General features: G+C 46.4%; 1 protein-coding gene across 7 annotated transcripts; it reads right to left on the bottom strand.

The window, feature by feature from the left end:
- Positions 1-5,975: 5,975 nt before the first annotated feature.
- FAM3A (FAM3 metabolism regulating signaling molecule A) lies at positions 5,976-21,554 on the bottom strand. 7 transcript variants are annotated; one of them, XM_083420658.1, is made up of 11 exons: positions 21,219-21,489; positions 17,514-17,635; positions 17,156-17,266; positions 14,360-14,383; positions 13,218-13,331; positions 11,852-11,975; positions 11,555-11,613; positions 11,403-11,453; positions 9,960-10,044; positions 7,201-7,327; positions 5,976-6,908 (listed from the first exon to the last, which is right to left on the bottom strand). In XM_083420658.1, the coding sequence occupies exons 2-11, from the start codon at positions 17,524-17,526 to the stop codon at positions 6,813-6,815; spliced, it is 804 nt and encodes a 267-aa protein (XP_083276784.1). In that variant the 5' UTR covers positions 17,527-17,635; positions 21,219-21,489; the 3' UTR covers positions 5,976-6,812. The 7 variants fall into 7 exon arrangements, with proteins under 7 accessions (XP_083276784.1, XP_083276786.1, XP_083276785.1 ...); XM_083420660.1 differs by having other exon boundaries at positions 21,339-21,357; XM_083420659.1 differs by lacking the exon at positions 21,219-21,489 and adding an exon at positions 21,025-21,125.
- Positions 21,555-23,579: the final 2,025 nt, after the last annotated feature.

Here is a 23,579-nt window from a genome sequence, read left to right as displayed (position 1 = left end):
GAGAAAGGAGACGAAGGGGAGAAGGAGGCGCGGGGCACGAGCAGCCCCCCCCCCCGCTTTGCTCTCCTGCTTCCCCTGCAGTTCAGCTGAGTCACTTCTCTCTCCGAGCCATAAACACCTGTTGGGAAAGAGCCCGCTGGCCACAAAACTTGCTTTCTCTCGCTTGCCCCGTTTTTTCTTAGGCAAGAGGAAAAGCTCGCAGCCCTCTCGCAACACTTTCCTCCAAACCGATTCCACTTTCCCGGAAAGGGAGGCGGCCCGTCCCTTCACCCCCCCCCCCCAGTGCGTCCTCTTATCTCCCTCTCTCCCTCCCCCCGCCAAGAAACCCGCTACAAGAGTCTTACCAAAGAAAGACCCCCCAAAGTCAGCAACGATCCAGCCAAGAGCCTTGGGCAGCTGCCCCCCTCCCTCCCGATTATCTGCCCAGCCGTCAATTAAACAAGTCCTCTGCAAAGGAGCGCTCAGGGAAGCCGCGATCCTCAGCCCGAAAATCTGCCCTGGTCTGACCCCTCCGCCTCTATCGCGCTCCCACCGCCTCACCTGCCGCCGCCCCAGAGCTGAACTCCGCCGCTGGATTTGGTTGCGTTCTCCTCCTTCCTTCTTCCTGCCTTCCTCTCCGACTCCGCCCCCCGGGGGTGGCGGCGCGTCACAATCATAGCCCCGCCCACACCAACTGAATGCGAATTCATGGCAGGATCAACCCGGGAGTTTAGCAGGGCATGCTGGGATTTGTAGTCTCCCCCGCAAAAAATAAATCAATGCTCTTTAGGCGCAGAGAACAACAGGAAAAACACTTCGGATCTGGTATAGGCAAGAAGAATTCCCTGCCGTGCGCTGGTTGGTTGGCTCGTGTGTGTTTTTAAATCTCAGAGAGCAGCAGGAGGCATTAAGCTCCCTCTGTGCCTCGATAAATAGGATCATAGGGGCACTCTGGGTTCTGATTGGAGGAAGTGGACAACCACGTCTGTCCTAAATGGGAGATTAATAGTTACATTCTGCTCCGTTTAGCAAAAACCCTTTGCCTGGTTGGCTGGATCAGAAACTCGCTGAGCGCTGATTGGAAGAAACGGATGCACTCCACCGCTAACTATCCCAATGGGATTAGGCGGTGATGTGATGGAAAGGATTATGCTCATCCTTTTATTCGATTGGGCAATTTAAAGGCCTTCTATCCTCGGATTGATGGGATTGAGAGGCTTTTTGCTCTGCTGGGATTACGGATTCACTTGTATCAATTAAATGCATTTAGTTAGAGTATTTCCTGTGCTCAAGCAGAGGGTTTGGGATTATTATTTTTATTCAGGGATGATGAGAGGGAGGACTTTAATCATTGTTCCCCTTGTGCAATGTTGTGGGGAAGATATAAACGCAAGGAAGAAAACCAAAAAGCAAGCAGAGTCCTCCCAGTGCCATTTCCTGACAATATGGCACCAGAGGATGTGCTAAGTAGAGGTTGATAGAAGATAATAGATGGAATTTAATATTTAGGATCTGCGATAGCTCAGTTGGTAGAACATGAAACTCTTAATCTTAGGGTTTGAGCCCCACATTCGGCAAAAAGATTCCTGCATTGCAGGGGGTTGGAGTAGATGATCCTGGGACTCAAACTCTAAGATTCTCTGTGATTTATATACCAGATTGCTCAAAGCACTTTACTCATCATGTCTTTTGCAATACTGTACGTATTTACCTGAGTGCTATCCCTATTTTACTAAACAGGGCTTGCTTCTAAATATATATGAAACACAGCTGTCAACGTTTCCCTTTTTTTAAGGGAAATTTCCTTATTCTGAATAGGATTCCTCGTAAGAAAAGGGAAAAGTTGACAGCTATGATATGAAATAGGATTGTACTATTAGCCACAAGACTGTATTGTTTCAACTTGCTAAATTATGTAACTCACTCCAAACCACCACATTAAAGTGGAACAAATGGCACTTGATAACAATGGAGGTTTTTTCAAAACACATGGTTTACCTGTCTGTGTTTTTTTTAAATTTTAACATCCGTAGGGATTATGATTGGGACTGCAATCATAATTTTCCTTGTTTTATAGCTCCATCTCAAGATATTTCCCTCCTGCTTTGTAGTCCCATCACCTATTAAAAGCTCCTATGATTAGGCCTTCAAAAGATGTAACAAGTATACCAATTTAACCACCTTAATGACTGACAAGCTTGATTGCTGCAGTTCTAGTCTTTGTGCATCTGCGTTCCAGTCACTGGAGAAGAACAGCAGGAGGGGGTGATTGCCCTCATCCCCTTGTTATAGGACTGGGGGGACTGGTGGTCTGGATATCATCTGTGGGCAGAGGCCTACCTAGGCTCCCTTGTGTCCTTGGCAAGGAACTGCATTGGTACACACACACAGTCATGTGCACCTTTGGCAAGATGTTTTGGTGTGGAGAGGTGTGATTTTTGCGCCCTTTCCTGGGTGGGGGCCAACCTAGCAGACCCCTAGGTCTGTAGGTTCCCTCCAAGCCTGTAGTTTTATATCTGTAAAATGATATTCTGAAGAAAGAAAGGCTACTGAAGTAGTCAAACCAGTCTCTTAATAGCTCTAGCCAGGCCTGTTTAGCATCTCTTTGCATGACTAGGAAGTCCAAGTGACTAATTTGCTGCAGAAACTATGACTGGAGATGCTTTCAGAAGCTGAGCAAAAAGTGGACAGGTTCCCTGTCGCCGCCCACCCTTGAGGTGATGTCATCAGTGAATGTCGGAGGAGAGTTGATCATCAGCTAGGTCAGCTTTGGCTTTTGTGGAAGTCTGGAAACTTAATGGTGGAGCATGATGTGTTTGAGTGTTAATGCTGTGAACCTTTCCATCCTATACTCAACCTGTAGATGTGTGTAAATAAAACCATGTACTATAAAGATGTGTCTCTAGCATCCTTATTTCTAAGGGTAGCACACTCAAGGTATTGGTATCCCCGAGATCTCGTACCACTCAGGAGTTTAGCCTGCATGTAAAACCCCACTTGTGGACTTCCCAAAAGCAGAGCCATTACTACGGGGAGGCTAGCCAGGTTGTTGTTTTTTTGCCCTGGGTGAAGCCTCTAGAGGGGCTCTATTGAGGCTCCCAGCCTGTGTGTGTGCAAATGCACATGGGGTGTGTTTGTTCCAAACAGGGTCTTTGACTCAGGTGAAATAAAGCCTAGTTTCACCCCCTGCCAAAGGCGGTCATTGTGGAGACAGGATGCCAGCTTACATAGGCCTTGGGTCTGATCTAGGTTGGTTCTTCTTACGTATTTTGTCTGCATGGTAATGATCACTGTAATTGTGAGCAAAGATGAGGGACTCTGGTGGGCCAAAATAATTGCTTTAAAATTGCTTTCAGGGAAAGGGGGCAGGGGAACAAACTACTTCAATCCATTGCTTGTTGGTGCCCACTCAGAAGTCACAAAGCTGCAACAAAACCCAGTTGAGGGAGACTACCAAGTACGTGTCAATAGCAAAAAGTGTGAGGGGACAGAGAGAGGGAGACAGCTTAGGGGTGCCTTGAGCACCCTAGAGCCTGTGGCTAGTCTTGGAAAGCAGAATTGAGAAACCCCTGGTCAAATCCCAGAAGAGCTCCTGTCAGCAGATCAACTGTTCTAGGGGTTAGATGTGCCAGTTGTCCAACTCCATACAAGGCAGCGCCTTCTCTCCAGTGTGCTTACTTTGGTCACTGACACCAGCAGAAGGCAGAGCGAGCTCCATTGGTAAATCACTGGGTGAGAAGTTGGCAAGGTTTCTGACTCCCTATTGTATAACAGTAATAACAATGGATTTTTGTATGGAAGGACTGTGAGCTCAGCTCAGTTCTGGCACTTAAACTAAATCCATTTGTTCAGCAGTGGCCCAGAGCCAGCATATTCTTAATTCTGTTTTTTGCACCAGGCTCCACTGAGCATGAGACATGCTTCTGTGTCTTGCTCCTCTGATGCATCTTGATTTTCTGCAGCTCAAGGAACTTGTCTAAGTTCTTTTCCTCAAACCATTCCCATCCCACAAGGAATTTATTGCATAAGGCATGGCATGGTAGGTATTGTTTCTTTACTAACGAAAACTGATTGCAAATCTGTGCCTTAGATGACCATAAGTATGTGAAGAGCACCAGTAAACCCAAGGCAGCATATCTTTGTTTCCTTCCCCCCTTTCCAGCAGAAAGTGATTGACCCAGGTCAGCCTTCCACAACTTGGTACTCCCCAGAGATCATTGGGCTACAACTCCCATCATTGCTGATCACTGGCCAGTTGGGAGGTGGAGTCCAAAACATCTGGAGGACTCCAGCCTGGGGAAGGCTGCCCCAGGTGTTGGCAATACTTGAAATAATGGCTACCTATGGATCCAGAAGAATCACCATCCCGGGCAGGCAAAAGTTGAGATTACCTGGAACTTCTTCTGTAGGTACTGTCCGCGGACACCTTTTGCTCTCTGTTCAACAGGCAAAAGTGATTCGTTTAAGCTAGGCTTCCCTAAATGCTCTATTAAAACTGCACAACAGCAGTCATAGGGTGCAGCCAGCCCAGCTTTTATGGACATGATCCAAGGAAAAACTACATGTTATTCACACTCTAGAAACATGTGTCGTGGCCACTATTTTAAAGAAAAAGAAGCTGCTGATCTGGATTGGGGCCCCAGTATTATTATTATTATTAAAATTGCATATTGCTCTTAATCTGTAGATCTCAGGGCAGTTCACAAGGTCCCATGCCAGTTTCCTAACCTAAGTCACCTTCCTCAGCTGCTATTTACCCTCAAAGGTGCCAATGAATGCAAACAGCACCTTTAAGGGCACAGTGATGTTGAGAAAAAAACCAATATGATAAGAAGCGAATACTGGAGTGGAGCAGTGGCTACTTTTTCTTCAACTTAAGTGGCTAGTTGAAGCTTTTTAAAAAAGAAGTGTGAGTAAAATCCAGTTTAGTCTTCAGCACAGAGACACAGGTATGTCCCTAGCATCAGGGTGATTGTGAGATTGGTAGAAGTGCTTCCCCCTTCTGAATGTTGCTCCCAGTTACAGAGGACAACAGGCTTGTCCACCCTGCTGCTTGTCCTGTGCTTTCTAGGCACAAGTCTGAGCAGTTTTGCCTTTGCCACTTTCCCCTGGAAATCCTACTCTTTAGCGCTCAATTGGAACAAAGGCAGCCCACAGAAAACCTGACTGCCATTTGTTCCAATTCAGGGCTAAACAGAGGGTTTTCCTGAGGAAAGTGCTGGGGCAAACTAAGGTGTGGATAAGCCCATCTGGTGGCAACATGATTTGGATCACCATAACTCTGTGCACAGTCTTACATTATGCCTGCGGTGATGAAAAACCTTGGACAGGGTACATGCTGGGGAGAAAGCAGGGGAACAGGTGAGGGAGAAGATAGCAAGCCCAAATCCTGGAAAAGGGCTAGAGAACCTTACCAGCTGTATTCAGCTCTAGGCAACTCAGTTGTGTGCAAAGCCAGAGGCAAAGGTGAGCAGAGCAAAGAATGTAAAGTTTTACCTTTGTACACTAGGCTAGTTTCTACTCACACTCTTCTTTGTTTTCCCTCCATCCAGGGAAGCAAGAGGCTTTATCAGAGCCAAGGACACATTCTAGCCAGGCTAGACAAAAACACTCAAGAAGAGCACAAAACAAGACTAGGAGGGGGTAGGGCTGGGAAGAGTCCCAAGGGAAGCATTTGTCTTCAGTCCCGAAGGCTCCCTACCCCAGCTATTAAAAGAGCTGCAGTAGCCCAGGTTCAGACATAGGTAGCATCCTTTCCTTCCAAGAATGTGTGAGCTGGGTCCTCCTACTGCAACAGGAAAGAAATTAGGATCCCACTCCCCAAGGGCAGATTAGGCATTATCTGCAGAGGAAGGCCAAAATGCTGGTTGCAGACTCTACCTCAAGCAGGAATGGAAGAGTTTACAAGAGTGCAATCGCTCTCTTGGCCACTAATTGCGGATCCCAAGGGAACAGCACTGGTTCTGCTCTTGAAAGAACAACAATTAACCAACAGCTGCTGTGCACATTGTTTATTGGAGATACCGTTTATCAACAAGTGTTCTGAAAAAAAAGTAACTCAGCTTTGATTCCTTTCCACAACAATGCATGAACAGTGATCCATCTCCAATTCCCATCACAGTTTAAGTACCAACATTGTCTTTCAGGAAACAGCAACTTGACATTTTTCAAGAGATTCACCAAAACCAAAAAAAGGATTGTCCTTAATCCCCTTCCTCCTATATATTAGTGTCTGTAGTAGTGGAAGAACTAACTTAAACGACATAAACTATTATAGAAAAGTAGTGGTCCCTTTAACGCAGGAGTGAAGAACCTGTGGGCCTCCCAATGTAGTTGGGACTACAACTCCTATCACCCAATAACCACAGGCAGGGCAGACTGGGGCTGATGGGAGCTGGAGTCCAGCAACACCCAAAGGGCCACAGGTTCCCCACCATGTGTGCAGATCACTGTGGAAAAAGAAAGACTGTCACATAAATACACTTGCTTCCTCTGAGCACAGGTTCTGAGCAGAGGGCACCAATCTGCTCATCACATTCAGAGCAACAGGCAAAGGGGAAGTAGGATGAGCTCTTCCAACCAAGAGAAAAATAAGGCACTAGGGGAGAGTTGGGGGGGGGGTGGCCTCACATATACCTCACTTCCTTTCCCAGGGTTTGGGCCAGACGTGCCTTTTGGAAAGGAAAACGTGATTGCCTAGTTGAGGCAGAGGCTGCTGGAGAGAAGGAGAATGGATAGCTGCCACCATATGGGAAGACAACAACAGGTGGACAAGCAAGGACCTTTCCCCCACCACAAAAAGACACCGCAGGCTTCAAGGAAACAGGTCATCGCTAGACCTCAGCAGTTCGCTGTGGAATGCAGCCCTCCATCTCAAGTGCTTCAGGCCAACCCTCATACTTGTTGGAGCTCTTTTTGTTCTTGACGTGCTATGAAAATAACAAAATCAGGGTTTACATGGATATTTCACACTCCTCTGCTTCTCCTCCCAGGTTTTATCTAAGGCAGAGGTAGAGAACCTCCAGCCCTCCATATATTGTTGGGCTCCACCTCCCATCAGCCCAGCCACCATGGCCAATAAGTCAGAATCAATGGAAGTTGGAGACCGACAATATCTGGAGTGCTCCAGTTTCCCTCATGTGTGAGCTAGTGATTTCAGGATTTCTCTGAAATACAGACATTTCAAGGTGATATCTGCGAAAAGGAAAAATGGTTCAGTACCTGTTCAAAAGGACTTTTGTTCTGCACCCCTTTGGCTCCTACAAAAACCCAGCTATCTCGAAAAGCTAGGTCTTTGGCAACCTTGCTGCCCAGTTCTGAGAAGATTTTACGGGTCTCCTCATTCATCCTAGAGGGAACAGAAAATGTGAGTAAACAAACCTCTACTATTCACTCCTCTGGTCCCATCAACACAGTAAAGCATACTTCTTTCTGGAAAAAGTTCAGTGTGGTGCCAAGAAACTACTGTACAGAGCAAGACTTTCAACTGGAATTTCTTCTCCCATCCAAGTGCTGTAGTGGTGTGAGAAGTTGTACTTAAACACAAGTTATTCCTTCTGGTGAAAAAGCCCTGTCCTGCACCAAGTCTGGGAATCTCCCTTTGATCCAATATCCAACGATGGGGAACCAGTGCCCCAACCATGTTTCTTGTCTACAACTACCATCATGCCCAACGACTGGCCATGCTGGCTGGGACTGCTGGGAGTTAGGAGTCCAACAACACCTGGAGGGCCCCTGCTTCCCCATCTCTGTCCTAAAGCATAATATAAAGTCACAATATCTTAATTTTCAAACCCTCTCTCTTATAAGCTTATTCATACATGCATGCCCATCGTTTGAAAATTGCAGCATCAAGCATCACACATTGCCTGTGTGGAGGAGTCATTACCAATCAGATGGAACTTTCATATTTCATGTTTTCATATTTCAAACACTTATCTCATTACCCAACAAAGGTCCGTATAGTTAAAGCCATGGTGTCCCCGGTAATGATGTATGGAAGTGAGAGCTGGACCATAAAGAAGGCTGATCGCCGAAGAATTGATGCTTTTGAATTTTGGTGCTGGAGGAGACTCTTGAGAGTCCCATGGACTGCAAGAAGATCAAACGCATCCATTCTTAAGGAAATCAGCCTTGAGTGCTCACTGGAAGGACAGATCGTGAAGCTGAGGCTCCAATACTTTGGCCACCTCATAAGAAGAGAAGACTCCCTGGAAGAGACCCTGATGTTGGGAAAGATGGAGGGCACAGGGAGAAGGGGACGACAGAGGACGAGATGGTTGGACAGTGTTTTCTCGTATCTACAAACATGAGTCTGACCAAACTGCGGGAGGCAGTGGAAGACAGGAGTGCCTGGCGTGCTCTGGTCCATGGGGTCACGAAGAGTCGGACACGACTAAACAACAACAACAATTGGCTTGCTTTGATGTTATCCTTCTCTGCGGGCTTGGGGTGCTGGGATCTGAGCTCAGAAAGGGGAACTATCTGTAAGACTTGGGTATTTGTCACCTATGCTGTCATTTGGGTAGGTGAAGTGGTCGACAAAGTAACATATGTTGGACGATATGGAATTATGCAACTCCCGAGCCAAGGAGAGAAGTAACTTAAAAACCTTTAGAAGACATCTGAAGGCAGCCCTGTATAGTGACTTTTTATTGTTTAATGTTTTGTTACGTTTTTTATATGGCTAGAGTGGCTGGGGCAACCCAGTCAAATGGGCGGGGTATAAATAAAAATTGTTCCGGCACCTCTTGCCACACCTCTGTCTCACAAGAAGATTCTCCCTGGAGCGCAAAGAGGACATCCTTTATGGGCAATGGAGAGGGTCTTCTCATGAGCCAGAGGTGCACCAGGGCTTTAATGAGGCTCTTCAGCCTCCCAGGCTAACAGCTGATGCGCAGGAAGAAGCCTCCCCGCCTTAGCTCTGCAAGCCGCACTGTCTCTCCGGCTTGCACAAGGAAGCAGAAGGGACAGGGTAGCTTGCAGAGCAGACACACAGGGAAAAATCTTCTCTGCTCATCTGCTATTCCCCCTCCATAGAGTTGCCCTGCCCCTCCTGCTTGTGCACGGAAGCAGGAGGGACAGGGCAGCTTGCAGAGCAGCCACACAGGGAGGCTTCTTCCTTGCGTATTATCTCTGCCCGTTCACACAGCAGCCCTCCCTCTTCCACTGGTGCAGAAGCAGGAGGGACAGGGCAGCATTCCTGAACCTGTTTTTATAGAAAAAAGCACTGTTTATATTCACTTGCTTTGATATAAGCTAATTGGCTTGCTTTGATGCTATCGTTATCTGTGGGTTTAGCCCCGAAAGGGGAGCTATCTGTAAGACTTGGATATTTGCCAAGCTACGCCTTCATCAGGGCTGCTGAAGTGATGGGAAATTCTACACAAAGTGATGTGCTGCTTTGTATATAAAGAATGTGTGCACATTTGCTTGGGTGCAGACAAGCCATCTCCCTGCTGCTGTGTCTGTCTTGAACATGTAACGGCTAGGAGACCTGGCAGGCAATAAGTCTACTCCTTTCTTTAATAAAGCACTCTGGTGTTTTTGACATCCTTCTTCAGGATACCTGCACTCAACCACTCCCATGATCCCTCCTTTGGGCCAGCGGTTCAGGACACAAAGGCTGAGTAACCAAAGGATAAGCAATCAAGCCATGGGCATGCAGGTCTGAATAAGCCCTCAGTGGCCCCCATGCTAGATACAGGATAGTCCACCCTCTCAGTCATCTGAAGGAGACCAACTTTGGATCTCAGAGTCTCAAATGCTAGGCATCGAAAAACAGATGCAACGAACGGCAGTCTTTTCTCAATACACTCCCAATTTTACTTGAGTACCTGTTAAGAGGGGGATTCCCCAGCCTCCCCAACACCCGCTTTGCATTAGTTTTATATAAGTTAGGTAGCTTTCTTTCAGGCTGAGGACATTTTTACTACATGAGTTGAGCATAACCTGTGCTGGCTGTCCCCGTTAACACTCACTTTGTGGCAGGATCATCGTACGAGGCCACAAACACCAGCGTCCCCTCATGCAGTGGCCGGATAAATTTTAACAACTCGTTCACATCTGGAAGGGTAGGGAGAGAGGGGGAGAATGGAAGAAGATCTCAGAACAACTGTTCCTCCCAAGTGTCATAGACCAAAGGTTTGCATAAAAGCTACAATTCTGCAGAGTTGGTGGCATAGGGTGTTGGATTCAGCGTTATGAAAAACTTAACTTTAAAAACCCCAAAGTGGTTGGGGCAGATTTGCTCCAAAGTGCAGGTGGGAAATGCCTGTTGAATTATTAGATGATAGAAGGGTGGCTGGACACAATTCTCAGGGGTTAGGTGTGAGGTTTCAGCAATCTGCTTAACCTCTAGCCCTTCCCCAGTACTAGCAGAGACAAATTAGGAATACATTGTGCAAAAAAGGGTGTAAGTATCAACACAGAAAATATGCAAGCGTGATCAATGTGCAAAGCAATTATTTTATGGCCATGACCCCTAAAGTCTGTTCCTTTGCAAGGGATGCCCTCCACATCATCAATATGTTGCAATCTGGATGTGCCCTCTTGATGCATTTACAGTGTCTTGACCTTTGAGGAACCTTCAGCACATGCATTTGTACTGGGTCTTCTGCTTGACCCAGGGCCCATTCCCCCCATCAAGCATCCGGAGTTGTGCTGGGTGTCAAAGCACATTCTGGTCTCCTTTCAGGTCCAGTATGCACCAGCACCACAAGCTATTTGCACAGCCTCAGGCGCCCCTGTTCACACAGACCTAGCCTGCAAATCCATCCACTGTTGTTCCGCCTCCTGCCCAGAGCTCTTGGCCTGGTGAAAAAGCAGTATAGAGTGACAGCAACCCTATGCTACAGCCTCTTCTTAGGCAGCCTCTATCTTCTGTAATCCAGTGCATGTTAGTCAACATGGCAACCTTCCTTGAAATTATTTTGCCTTCCTCCTAAAATTGATAGACTATGCAGAACTAGATAAACTAACGGGAAGAATTCGAAACCAGCGGGACCAGACATTCACAGAAGATTGGCGTAAATTTACAGACTATTTGAAAAGTAATTGTGATGATCAGATTACTTTTATAGGTTTGCAGGAAGTTTTGTAAGGGGAATAATTTGAATTATTGCATTATTGAACGAAAAGGATGACGTTAGTTATGATAATTAAAGGCAATATGAATTTAAGAAATGCAGATTGTATAAGAGGTGAAATTTTGTGGAATGTATGACAATTAATATGTTTTAAAATGAATAAAATTTTTTATTATTATTATTAAAATTATTTTGCCTTCCTCCAAATCCAAAGGCTGCTTGTGCCCCCATAACCATATTGGAACACATCCTTAAGATTTCTCAAATAATCCCTGTATCTCCCCTTCTTTTTGCCCCATCTTGAGTACCAAACTCCTACCAACACAGCACACTCACCTCCTGCCCACATGTCAAAGAACTTTGCATCAATCAGTTCTCCATTCACTCCTGCAAAGCAGAGCAGAACAGGACAGTGTTGGTGACTAGTTTTTATGTTGCCCTACAACAACATCACTCATGGCCACCACCCTCTCAAAAGCCCACCTTACCATTCACCAGTGCAACGTTCAGGCCCCGGCCTACATTGTTCTTCACGCTGCTCATTAGCCTGAAAGGAAGATCAGGGCTGGTCAGAAAATGTCCCATCAAGAGATCTAAGTGAGGCTAGAGTGGGGTCACATCTGGTTGGTAAGGCTTTCCCCTAGTTTCTTCCCCCACTCCAATAGCCACCCATAGGGGATTGCACCTGAGCAAGTAGATGCAGCCCATGAGCATCACCACCTCCAGTCAGGTAGGTTACAGGAAGGCTTTGAGAGCCACAGTCCTCCTCAGTGGCAATGACTCACATTTTATCCTCAAGGCAGATCTTGGGCCCAATGACATTAGCTGCACCGCTCATGATCCGGAAGGCGAACGAGTTGTCTGGGCAGGCCCGAGGAAGGCCACACTTGTACTTCTTAGGCCTAGGTTCTAAGCAGACAGCAAAGGAGAAATCCTAAAGCCCCATCGTTACAAGTACCCTTTTGTGCCAAACAGGATGCTTTCTTGCCCTGTCAAGAGCTGAGCAATCTGTGGACTCCAATTCCCATCAGCCCCAGCCAACAGAGTCAATGGTCAAGGATGGGAATCCAGCAACAACTGGAGGGCCACAGGTTCCCCAACCCCACCCTGCTGCATTGCCCAACTGCTGCATTGCTCTTAACTGCCGGTGGTGAGGAGAGGCACAACAGTGATTAGTCATCCAGCCCCAAGATACAACAGTGAACGTCACCTAAAAGATCCTGCCCACCTTATACATTATAATAATGGAATTCCTGGGGCAATCCTCTCTGGGAATGCTTTGCAGGAGATTCTGTGATGGCTGCCAATGCCACAGGGCTAAGTGATGCTTTTTGTCTCACTCCTCCCCAGGTAGGCTGACTTGTGCTTTCTTTTGCTTTTCTCACTGCAAGAGTGACCATCCTTCTCCCCCCCCCCCCCCTAATTCTAGCAAGGAGGAAAAAAGAAGGGATAGCAGAGGGGGAATAACAGAGGCAATGGGCTTTTTTCTATTAGGATAAGGAATGCTGTACAACAAGGCAAGTAAGTTTTAAGGTAAAACTAGACAAGAAAGATAAAAGGCTTAAGAGTGGACCAGGCAAAAAAAAAAAGGCCAAGAGAGGCAAGTGTAACTAATCTGAACTTGGGCAAGGCAGGGAAGGAACCAGGGTGGAGCCTTCTCTACCTGCCTCAGGCTTCAAAGCTGCATCAATTAACCCTGCCTGTCTTGAGGAAGACACCCCATGTCTGGGCATCTCCCTTCCACTGATAGCCACTTTTTGACCAGCTGAAGGAAAGCTGTTGCCAGGATCTGAAGGAGACTTTTGCATGGAACCGGCAACAGCTCTCCAAGAGGCCGGGTTGTGGATTTTCCTGACATCAAAGCAAACATTGTTTTAAACCCAAAGACGGCAGAAAGTTACATGGAAAGCACGTGCTCTATGACTGAACTATGATAACACTTCTTCTTCTGACAGCTAGGGCAGGCCAGAACCTGCTCTTAAAGTAGGAATGAGGCTTTCTGGGTGTTCCTTTGGGACTCCAGCTCCCATCAGTTCCCCAGCCAGCATGACCAAAAGCAGAAAGCTGGGAATAAGTATTGCTTTGAACAGGCCTTCACATGCTCCACTGTACTATCCTCTACTTCCACTCTCTCAGCTCATCTGAACTCACTGCGGCGTCTACTGTTGCTGCCTGCTTTCTCTGCCGTGACCACTCTGATCTCATCAAGCATGCTGGCCAATTCTTGGCGAATAACCCGAGGACATTGAGGTAAACCAGTATTTTCTAGGGATGGCAAAACACACATAAAGAGCCAGAGGAGATGCAGAAGAAAAAGAGATGTGGAACCCTCATTTCCCACTTACCCTAACAAGCAGGGATGGGCAAACCCTCTAGATCAGAGCTTTCCAAACTGTGTGTCATGACAAGTTAGTGTGTCAGCGCGTCGCACAAATGCTCCTTGTGCTTCTCCCAGGGCTGGAAAGGGGTTAGTTTAACCTCTGGTTTGCTAGTAAAACTGAATTACTGTGTCGTGAAATGATGCATGTAATAAATGTGCCACCAACATCAAAAGTTTGGAAAACTTTGCTCTAGATGCTGTTGGAGTCCAATGCCCATCAACCCCAGCCAGTATAGCCAACGACCAGGGATGATGGGAGTTGGAGTTCACAGTACAACATAATCCCTCCTGAACTGGTCACCACAAACTCATTTCCTACCACAGTGGAGTGGCAGGGAGTCACTAAAGCACATCCGCTGCTAAGGGAAATTAATGATTCCACTTTATCTTAAGCTATACCACAAAGCCACCCCAAACTGAACCCCACTCTATCAGACAGCTACTGAGAACCGCAATACAGCACAGAACTGTCCTAGACAGCCAATGAAGACTTCTTTCTGCCACCCCCTTAATTTCTGTGTGCATTTTGTTTGGTCTCCCACCACTGCTTGGTGGTTGGTGCTACATGACAAACTGTATGCCCCTCAGCTGGTGATGCTGTATGATGGGCTATGATGAGATAAATCTCCCCATTTCCCCCCGAGGATTTCCTTGCTCTTTCCCTTTGCCTTCTCCTTGATCCAAAGTGACTATCAGCACTGTGAAACAAGCAGGATCTCTCTGGTTTATCTCAGTTGCACTATGGGAAGTTTAAAAAGTCTCTCCATTAAGTGGCAGAACAGTTCAACACAGTTTAAGAGTGCCCAAGCTCCAAAACCTGTGTTGCTTCCAACAAAGTCAGAGTGAACGATGGGTTTGCAAACCAGGTGTGTGTTAGTGTAGACCCCATAAGAATGTAGCCAAAGCCATCTACCTGATGTAGGAGGATTCTCAGGACCTGCAAGGAAGCAAAGAAACAGCTGTATTAGCAAGATCCACTCCAGATCTTGTGCTTTGCCTCATCACTTCAAGGATGTAGCAGCAATATGTCAAGATTAAAATTCTTTTACTCCTCAAAACACCCCAACAGGACAGGTGCCAAAGAACTGATTTAAATCCTCTTCGGTTTATTTATTTAAAGTATTTTATCCCACCCATCATCACAATGCCATACTAGGTCAGGAGATATATATAAAATTCTAAGGCTTGGAGGCGGTACTCAAAAAGCAAGAAAAGAAACACTCTTCTTGCAAACTTGGAAATTATGTGGCTTGTATCACTAGGTTGAGCTATCCAGTTTGCAAAATCACTTTTTACAAGTCTCCATTTCATCATTAAAATAACAGTGTAATGCTTTGCAGGGGAAAAATCAGCTTCTTTATGGTGAAAAGTAGATTAGAACTTCCCAGCCAAGCAACCAAGGGTGCCAAAGGCTACCTGAGCATACATATATTCCATCACTGAAGAAATAAATGTGTAACATCTCTAAAGCACTATAAGAACTAGGCAAATGAGGATTCAGATGTAGGGTCTAGACATTTAACAGGAGTGAAATCTCAGGTGCCAGAAAAAAATGTAGATCACACTTTAGCTCAGGGATGGGGCACCTGTGGTCCTCCAGACAATGCTGGATTACAACTCCCATCAGCCCCAGGCTGATGATGGGAGTTGTAGTCCAGCAACAGTAGGGCCACAGGTTTCCCACTCCTACTCTGACTAGTAAAATTTAATTATGTCAGTTAAAAAAACACCATATGGGATGGCTCCTGCATTTCCACATAAGCTGTGATAAAGGGCGGTATATAAATCAAATGAATGAATGAATGAATGAATGAATAAATAAATAAATAAATAAATGTGATCAAGTTTGACACTATCCACTTCAACATGGGTCTTCAGAGTCCAAATCTATGTTTCAGGGATTAGGCACCTGTGGCTCTCCAGGTGTTGGACTACAACTCCTATCAGGCTTGGCTACTGACCATGCTGGCTCAGGCTGATGTGAGGTGGAGTCCAACAACATCTGGAGGGCTACAGGTTCCCCATCTTTCCCCTACATTGTCACAAAGCTCACTCAGTGACCCTAAGTCCATCACTTTCTGTCTGATCCAACCCAAACTTGTAAACAAGCTCACAAAAAGTTATAAGCATCCAAAATTTCTTAGTAGCCTGCTGGGGGTTTGCAGTGGAGGAATTGAGGGGTCCAGCTCCAAGGGCCTTCTGACGTTTCCCTCCCTGCGAGAAGTGAGGTTACAGGGAACCAGTCAGAGGGCCTTCTCGGTAGTGGCGCCCGCCCTGTGGAACGCCCTCCCATCAGATGTCAAGGAAATAAACAACTACCTGACTTTTAGAAGACATCTGAAGGCAGCCCTGTTTAGGAAAGTATTTAATGTTTGATGTTTTATTATGCTTTTAATTCTGTTGCGAGCCACCCAGAGTGGCTGAGGAAACCCAGCCAGATGGCTGGGATATATCTATATCTATATCTATATCTATATCTATATCTATATCTATATCTATCTATATCTATATCTATATTATTAAGCTCTGTATATTCTCCAGCATTTCTACACTAGGCATGAAGGAGACAGTTGCCCCCCATCTCAGCAGCCTGCTTGGATCTCATGCTAGGTTCAGAGGCATGATGGTGCACCCTGTCCATCTTCTACCAGCCTACATGCTATGGCTAACAAACAAGTGCTTAAATACAAGGCTGGCCTAACCTCCTTTACAGGGACATTGATGGGGGAAAAGTGTTAAAGCCAATGTACATGGCCCTCAACTCCCTTGGGTTACAAAAATTAGCAAGGCAGGGAAAGGGGGGAATAAATAAACTGCATTGGAACAGTAAGTGCAAATTCTGCAGAAGGTACATAATTAGTACTCTTGGAATTATTCATTAGAGTAACATCTCATGTCTGAGGAAGTAAGTGTGAAAACATCAGCAGAAAATAAATTGCACTCAGTAAATGTCAGAAGATTTTGCCATGAGGGAGCTTCTGTTTTAAGCCTAATTACTCTTCTAAAGTCACATGTTATAGGCACAGAGACTTTAGTGACCTGCGACTGGGCTCCATAAAGGTCTCTAATCTCACTTCTTTTTTTAGGGCCATGTAGGGCTAGCCCAAGACACTGAAACACTCACAGATACAATATGCCATAGCACAGTGGAACCATGCAGCCCTCATGGAGCAGATGACAAGCATGAAATGAATGAAGGCAGGGGCCTTCTCCCCTTGTCCGTCCCTAGCAGCTGGTATTTGGAGTTACACTGTCTGAAAAGGTCCACTTGGATCTCATGGCTAATAGCTCTTACTAGACCTATGCAATGCTAATCTAAAAATCACCCTAGCCTTCCAGTTATTCTGCTGCCAGTTCCACACAGCCACCACTAGATCAGGTATGAAGAACCTGTGGCTCTCCAGAGACTGTTGGACTCCAACTTCTATTAGCCTCAACCAGCATAGCCAATGGCCAGGGATGATCAGATGATCAGAGTCCAACAACATCTGGAGGGCCACAGATCCAATCCCTGCTCCAGGTTTAACAACCATAGTTGTCCACTTTCTCCTTTTCCTGAACCCAGCAACATGGCTGGGAGTGAAGCATGGAGAAACAGGCACAGGTAAGGCAGTGGCAGCTGCAAAGGCAACTGTTCTGCCATGACCCAGTGCTCCAACCCTTCACCACCATAGCCCCCATCCCCACTCCTAGCTGTTCTGGTTCTTACTCCTGAGGAACTGCTGCAGGCGGGAGAAGCCACTCTGGGTACCCAACAAGACGCTGACAAGGATCCAGGTCAGTCCTGCTGTCAAGACGATCACAACAACACGAAGGGGACCTGAGATGGTTAAGACAGACAAAGTCAGATCTGCAACAACACCAGCAAACCCCTGAATGATTGAACCTAACTGCCGCCATAATGCAGTCCTTGCTACTACATCTTTCCCTTGTTGTCCCAGGAGCTTAAGGGCTCCAAAAGGCATATCTGATATCACTGGCTAAGTGCTGCAATTCTGTGTCTTAACCAAATCTAAATGTTTCTTTCAAGCTAAATCTTTCAATGCTTCTTTCAAGCTAAAACTCACCTGCTAGTCTCATGGCCCCTTGAGGGTGTCCGGAACCAGCGACAATCCAATGCTACTAGGCTCCTGAAGTGCCAGGGCAGGTGAGGGATTCTGAGATGGGTTAGTCACATGCACCCTTCAAACTACAAAGATCAGAAATGGTAATCTGAATCAGCCCAAAGAATTTTTAAAACGCAAACAGCCCATTCTGTAGTCTGCACTACTCAAAAAAACATAAACACAAAAATGTCAAACAAATATTAAAGTACTACTTTCACAGCACCCAACGAGACAACCAAGATAACAATCCTGTACTATTTCCAGACTATGGGCCATTTCATACATTTACACAGCAACAAACCCTGGTTTGCCCTCTCAGCAGGGAGCCACAGTCAAACCCAATTTTAATTTTATTTGAAATAGATTTATTCTGCCAAAACAGTCAATGCAGGCCCCTGTGGTGGCAAACCATTAAGAATAATTTATGTACTAATTAATGAATCTGTAAAAAAACAAAACCCTCAATTACTTAAAACTGTTCTGAGGCTTTTTCTTACAATCAAGTGGTATATATGTATAAATTTTATGAAATGAATAAATAAAATATATCAACATCAGACTGCATAAAAACCCCATCAACCCATAGGAAAGGGGAACCTGTACCCTCCAGGTGTAGTTGGACTACAATTCCCATTATTATTGCTTTATTGTCTTTATATCACAAAGAGGTTCTCCCCCTCAGTTAATCCCAACAACCCTGTGAGGTAGGTTAGGTTGAGAGGCAATGTTTGGCCCAAGGTCATCCAGTGAGCTTCATAGCCAAGTGGAGATTGGAACCCTGGTCTCCCAGGTCATAGTCTGACACAAAAACCACTATACCTGCTGGCCATGCTGGCTGCTGTAAGGATGATGGAGCTGGCGTCCAACATCTGGAGGATGCTAAGTCTCCCAACCCTGTGCTAAACCAATCCAAATACTCTTCTAAAAATGAATAGTTTTCATTAACCTCCTAAGTATTTAGACCAATCAGGGGAATTCCATTTCTGGAACATCACAACCCTCAATCATGTTGTTGCCAACCATAAACGGACCACAATTATACCTGCCAATTCCTCAATGGCGTATGACTGACAAACAGACCTGGCTTTCCCTGACCTCAGAGGCACCTAGCATCTCACTGCTTTCTGAGTGACCTGGGAGCTAGACAAAAATTCAGGGTGAAACCCCTGCCTATTCTAGTCCCAGACTCTGTCCTTTGTTTATGTTACAACAGGATGAAGTGTCTCATCCTTGCCTTCTACCCCAGCTCCGAACTGGGGGGGGGGGGGGGGAGTTTATCATTGGACTTGTATTAGCATCAGAAGCATTTGTTGCACCCCTAAAGGTAGAATGACAGAAATGAGTTTTGAATTCTTTCTCTCCAGCTCAGAGCTACTAAGCCAACATTTGCAATACCCCTCAGTCAAACATACAAAAAGTGAGCAGGAGAGGCGGTGGGGAGAGCGATGGCTGACAAGATCAGCAAAGCACATGTGGTGCAGCCAGGCAGAAACACTATCTTTGGGAAGTTCACCCACAAAGAGATCCCAGGGAAGATTATCTTCGAGGACAATAAGTGCCTTGCCTTCTGTGACATTTCCCCACAAGCTCCAACCCATTTCCTAGTGGTTCCCAAGAATCTTATTGCTCAGTTCTCTCAAGAGCAAAATTCTGATGACGCTCTTCTTGGATACTTAATTATTGTGGGCAATAAATGTGCAACTCAATGTGCAACTCAATTAGGGCTGAGGAGGGGATACCGAATGGTGGTGAATGAAGGGCCAGTCTGTCTAACAAGTGCATCTCCATGTCAGATGAGTTGGCCTCCAGCTTAAGAAGGTGGGCAAGAAAGAATGTTGCCCCAAAACTCCCTCAACAAATGTTTTCAAAACCCAACTATGATCAGTAACTTCAGTAACGTAAACTTTCCTGTGAGTACAACTGAAGTTGTGCAATTATTGGACAATAAAGTTACAGGCATGCTAGCTCATCCAAAAAGAAGAAACCCGAAAAAGTACAATAGTATGTCCAATAGGACTTCCTCTTAAACCTGTAAGGCAGGTTTGGATGTATCCAGACACATCCAGTCTCCAGATACCCAAGACCCTAGCTAGTCTCCCTGGGTTCCATGGGACTTAGTCAAATATCAGTGGGTTTGGATTGAAGGTCAACATAAGCCCAAGAATTGCACCTGACAACTTATCTGTAACCAGTGCAGCTCCTTCAAAGTAGGCATTATACTACAAGACTTCAAGATAGGAGTTTTGCACCTACATTTTTTAATCAGTTGTAACTACTGGACACTGTCCAATCTCAAAGTAAACACAGCAGGAATCTTTATGGCTAGCTGTGCAAACAACTGTGTTCTGTTTTAAACATGTCTTTGTCCTGTTTAAAAATCCAACACACAAAGAGGACTTCAGCAAGTCACCATGGCAAAGATGTTTTACAACTGAGATGCAGTGACTGAGGAATGTCCCAGAAATGTTGTCAAACCACTCACTGGACAGCAGTGAGGCCTGGTCTACAGCAAAACGAGGTGGTAGGATGGATTATACCCTTTTTGGCAGGAGCAATGTTTTGAATGCTCTCTCACATTAAACAAAAAACAGGTGCACAGTAGACTGTGAGGGAGACCTGGGCTAGAACTCTCCTCCCATTCTGCTATGTTTTTTAGGTGGTTTCTGTTCACTTGCTTGTTTACATTGGAGAGTTTTGGGGAAAGAATGTGGCTTCTGGCCTAGTGAGTGAAGTGGTACAATGCATTGCAGAACCTCCGAATTCTCTATCACCCTCTCACTCTGCTGCCTGTCTGCAGACCAGGCTTGAAGTGGCTTCCACTGTATATTAGCAGCATTGGCCTTGGGTTCAAGTTCCTACTCCACTATGATCTCTCTGGTCACGGGATCTTGGCTAATCCTGTTCCTCTCTGCTCCACATCATCATTTGTCCTCAAAAGCCACAGGGGCAAAAAATGGGTAATCACCTCAAAGAAATTGCACAGTACTGTAGTTAATAACAACCCCCTGAATTCTAGGGAGTTGAATTGACCTTGAGATCTTTCCTGAGCCCAGGATATGGTGGTGGGGCCTGCCCTGCCACAATTGCCATGAGCTCCTTGTTTGACCCCGGGGCTCTTTTCCTTTTAACCTGCTCTGGATCACCTCTCTCCCTACAGCTTCGGGGCTGGGGAGCCAATGATCCACTCATCGCTCGACACTGGAAGGGAATCTGATACACACACAGAGAGAATTTAAAGCTGCTCGGATTTCCCTCCAAGCTGGATCTTTGGGGCAGCGGAGCTCAACCCCCCAACTTGTTCTTCACCCCTCCCCACGTTACTCTAAAAAAAAAAAAAAAAATTCCTCCCTCCCCTCAGGTGACAGGCGGGCCCCGAGCCTTGAACAGCTGCACGGGCGGCAGCGGCGCAGCTCCTGAAGCCTCCTTCCCGCCCGCCAGTCGCCACGCAGAAGATGCTGCAGGGAAGCGAGACCTGTTGCACTTCTGCCTGCCGCCGCGACCCTGGAAAGGACGCCGGGCCCTCGTCGTGAGGGAAGACGGCTCCCCGCGTTGCTCTCGCTCGACCATCCACCGACAACCCCTCGCGCACCCCCGTCCCTTCCGCCCGCCCCCAAACCCCAAGGCAGCCCCCTCGTCTCTCATGGCAAAGTCCGGCGGCCCACATACTCAACTCCCCCGCCCAGCGATCTCCTCCTCATGGCGCCCCTCGATTCTCGCCCTGAGGCGCCGGCCTGGAAAAGCGGCTCCGAGAGGCCTCCGAATCCCGCCGCTCCTGCGCCGCCTCACCCGGATCCGGCCTCCAGAAGGATCTTCCTGCTACTGGAGCTCGGCGGCGGCGGCTCCTCCCGCCGGCTCCGCCCAGCGCCCCGGGGCAGAGGCGGCAGCGGAGACGACCCGCGCCAGCTCCACGGAGCGGCGCCCGTAACACCGCCTGCTCCTGACGGGACCATCAACCGCGCGAGGCCTGAGAGCGGGAGTCCCGGGGCAGCTGCTCCCCCACCTCACCTGAGGCTGCCGCTACCTGGGCGCCTTGAGGGAAGGCGGCAGGGCGGGCGCCAATGCTGGCATGAGAGGTCTCCGCCTCTCGACGCTTTATATAGTGCTTTACAATGGTAAAGTGTCTTGGGTGCCTTAGCAAAAAGGCAGTAAAAAAAAATTCCAATGAATAAATGTTCAAAAGTCGCATAGCTATTGTTGCAGGAAAAATGGGGGGGGGGGTGGCTTTTGCTGCCCAATTCCCCAAGGGACTGAGTCCCCTAAGTCCATCATGGGTCAGAGATGAATGGATGGAGGCGAGATCCATAGAAAGCAAGGCAGATCTTTTATTTCTTCTGTTTGCAACAGAGTCCCCCCACCTTCTTGCAAGGAGGTGAGCAACCCAGAGCAAAAGTGTGCAGGAACCTTTAAAGACATTGCCTAACCCCTTAGCCAAAGACCACCCTCAAGACATCATGTGTACATCACAGGAGGTGGTCTACACAACAGAAATTTGAGAGTGAGGCTCTCCCCTGTCTGCCAAGATTTCTGATAATGCTTTACTGATTACATTACCTGGGCAGTCTGACCATTCTTTTGAGATGGTAAATGCTTTGGTTCTTGAATCCAGGTCACAGGCCTACCCTATTCATGTACAAAATATGCCCCTAGGATTTGTAAGTGAAAGAACTATTGGAAAAGGTTTCTCTTCTGTAGAGGAAATATTTAGAGTCATCAGGAGAGCCAAGATGACTTTTTGGGATTGCTCTGTGTGTTAAAATAAGGTGCAATTTTCTTAGGGAACATTTCCTAAATTTTGAAGGGTGAAGGATTGGTTTTCTGTTGAGTGTGTATCTGCTATGTTTGTGCAACCTAAAATTTTATAATGCTAACTACCTAAGATATTGCACTGTGACATCTGGGTGACTCATGCTGAACTTTGTCAAGGGTGTTGCAAGTTAAAGTAGCTTTATTATACACATGCATTTGGGACTGTAGCTGGTGTTAGCTGCATTGTTTTATCCTCCAAAATTCAGATTTCATTTTTCACTGCAAGCTCAGTTTCAGTATTTTAAGGGGGTCACCACTAATAGGACCAGGGGCAGCTATTACACAATGGGAGTTTTAGTCCCACAACATCTGCAGGGCCACAGGATCCCTATCACTGGTTTGGCATAAGGTCTGAACATCTGTGCATTCCCCATCCCTCACCTTGCCACAAGCACAGGCTCTTCTACTCCACTTACACAAGGGAGGAGGGACATTTATGCCAGCACAATAGTGGTATTGCAACATGCACTATATATATTCCCAGCACATAAGTGGAGAGAGGGCAGAGCCGCAGTAAAAAAAAAAAAAAAAGCACACATCCAAAACTAGTGTATGATTGCCATATTTCAAACAATGAAAATCTGGACATATGGCAACCCTAAAGTAGTGGCAACACTGTTGTCTATTACCATTTATGGTGTTGTAAACAAAATCTTGAGTCCTTTGTAGGTTCTCCATCGGTAGGAGAAAATAACAGAGGCCAACCAGAGAATATTGAGAAGCAAAGCAGCTACTAAGCCTGATCTTTATTAAACTGTTGCAACGGGGTGTTCCCCCCACACGCAGGAGAGAGGAGGAGGACCACGACCCATGTGTGCTTGCCGTTATATAGCCATTTTGAAATTCCCTGCCCTGGAGCTCAAGACCACCTCTCCATACATCATACAAAGATCACAGAAGAGGCGGTCTACAACAGAAATCTGAATGTTGTTGTTTTCCTGTCTGCCAGGTTATCTGATAATGCCTTATCTGATTGCCTTTTCTGGTAGTCTTCTCATTCCTTTGAGATGGTAATTACTTAATTCCTAAGACAGGGGAAGGTTTTTTTCATTCCCTCTTTCCTTGCACAGAAACATTTGGTCAGTTTGGGAGAGTTAAAATGGTTTCAGGACTGTCTTCATGTGCTGCTTCAGACATGTGGTGTGTGTGTGTGTGTGTGTGTGTGTGTGTGTGTATATAGTAAATTTTTATTCTTTTCCTTACATATTCTTTTCCAATAAA

The sequence above is a fragment of the Podarcis tiliguerta genome, assembly GCF_965153285.1.
Source record: "Podarcis tiliguerta genome assembly, chromosome: 17".
In the NCBI taxonomy this organism is placed as follows: domain Eukaryota; kingdom Metazoa; phylum Chordata; class Lepidosauria; order Squamata; family Lacertidae; genus Podarcis; species Podarcis tiliguerta.
Note: the sequence above shows the minus strand (reverse complement) of the source record. Positions and strands in the feature narration are given on the sequence as shown.

What these genes read in the sequence shown, in the direction of transcription:
- FAM3A (XM_083420658.1), bottom strand. An exon ending in TGAGAATCCTCCTACATCAG is followed by an intron (nt 13,332 to 14,359) that starts GTAGATGGCTTT and finishes TGCCATCCCTAG; the next exon opens with AAAATACTGGTTTACCTCAA. An exon ending in ATCTGCCTTGAGGATAAAAT is followed by an intron (nt 11,614 to 11,851) that starts GTGAGTCATTGC and finishes TCTTCCTTTCAG; the next exon opens with GCTAATGAGCAGCGTGAAGA.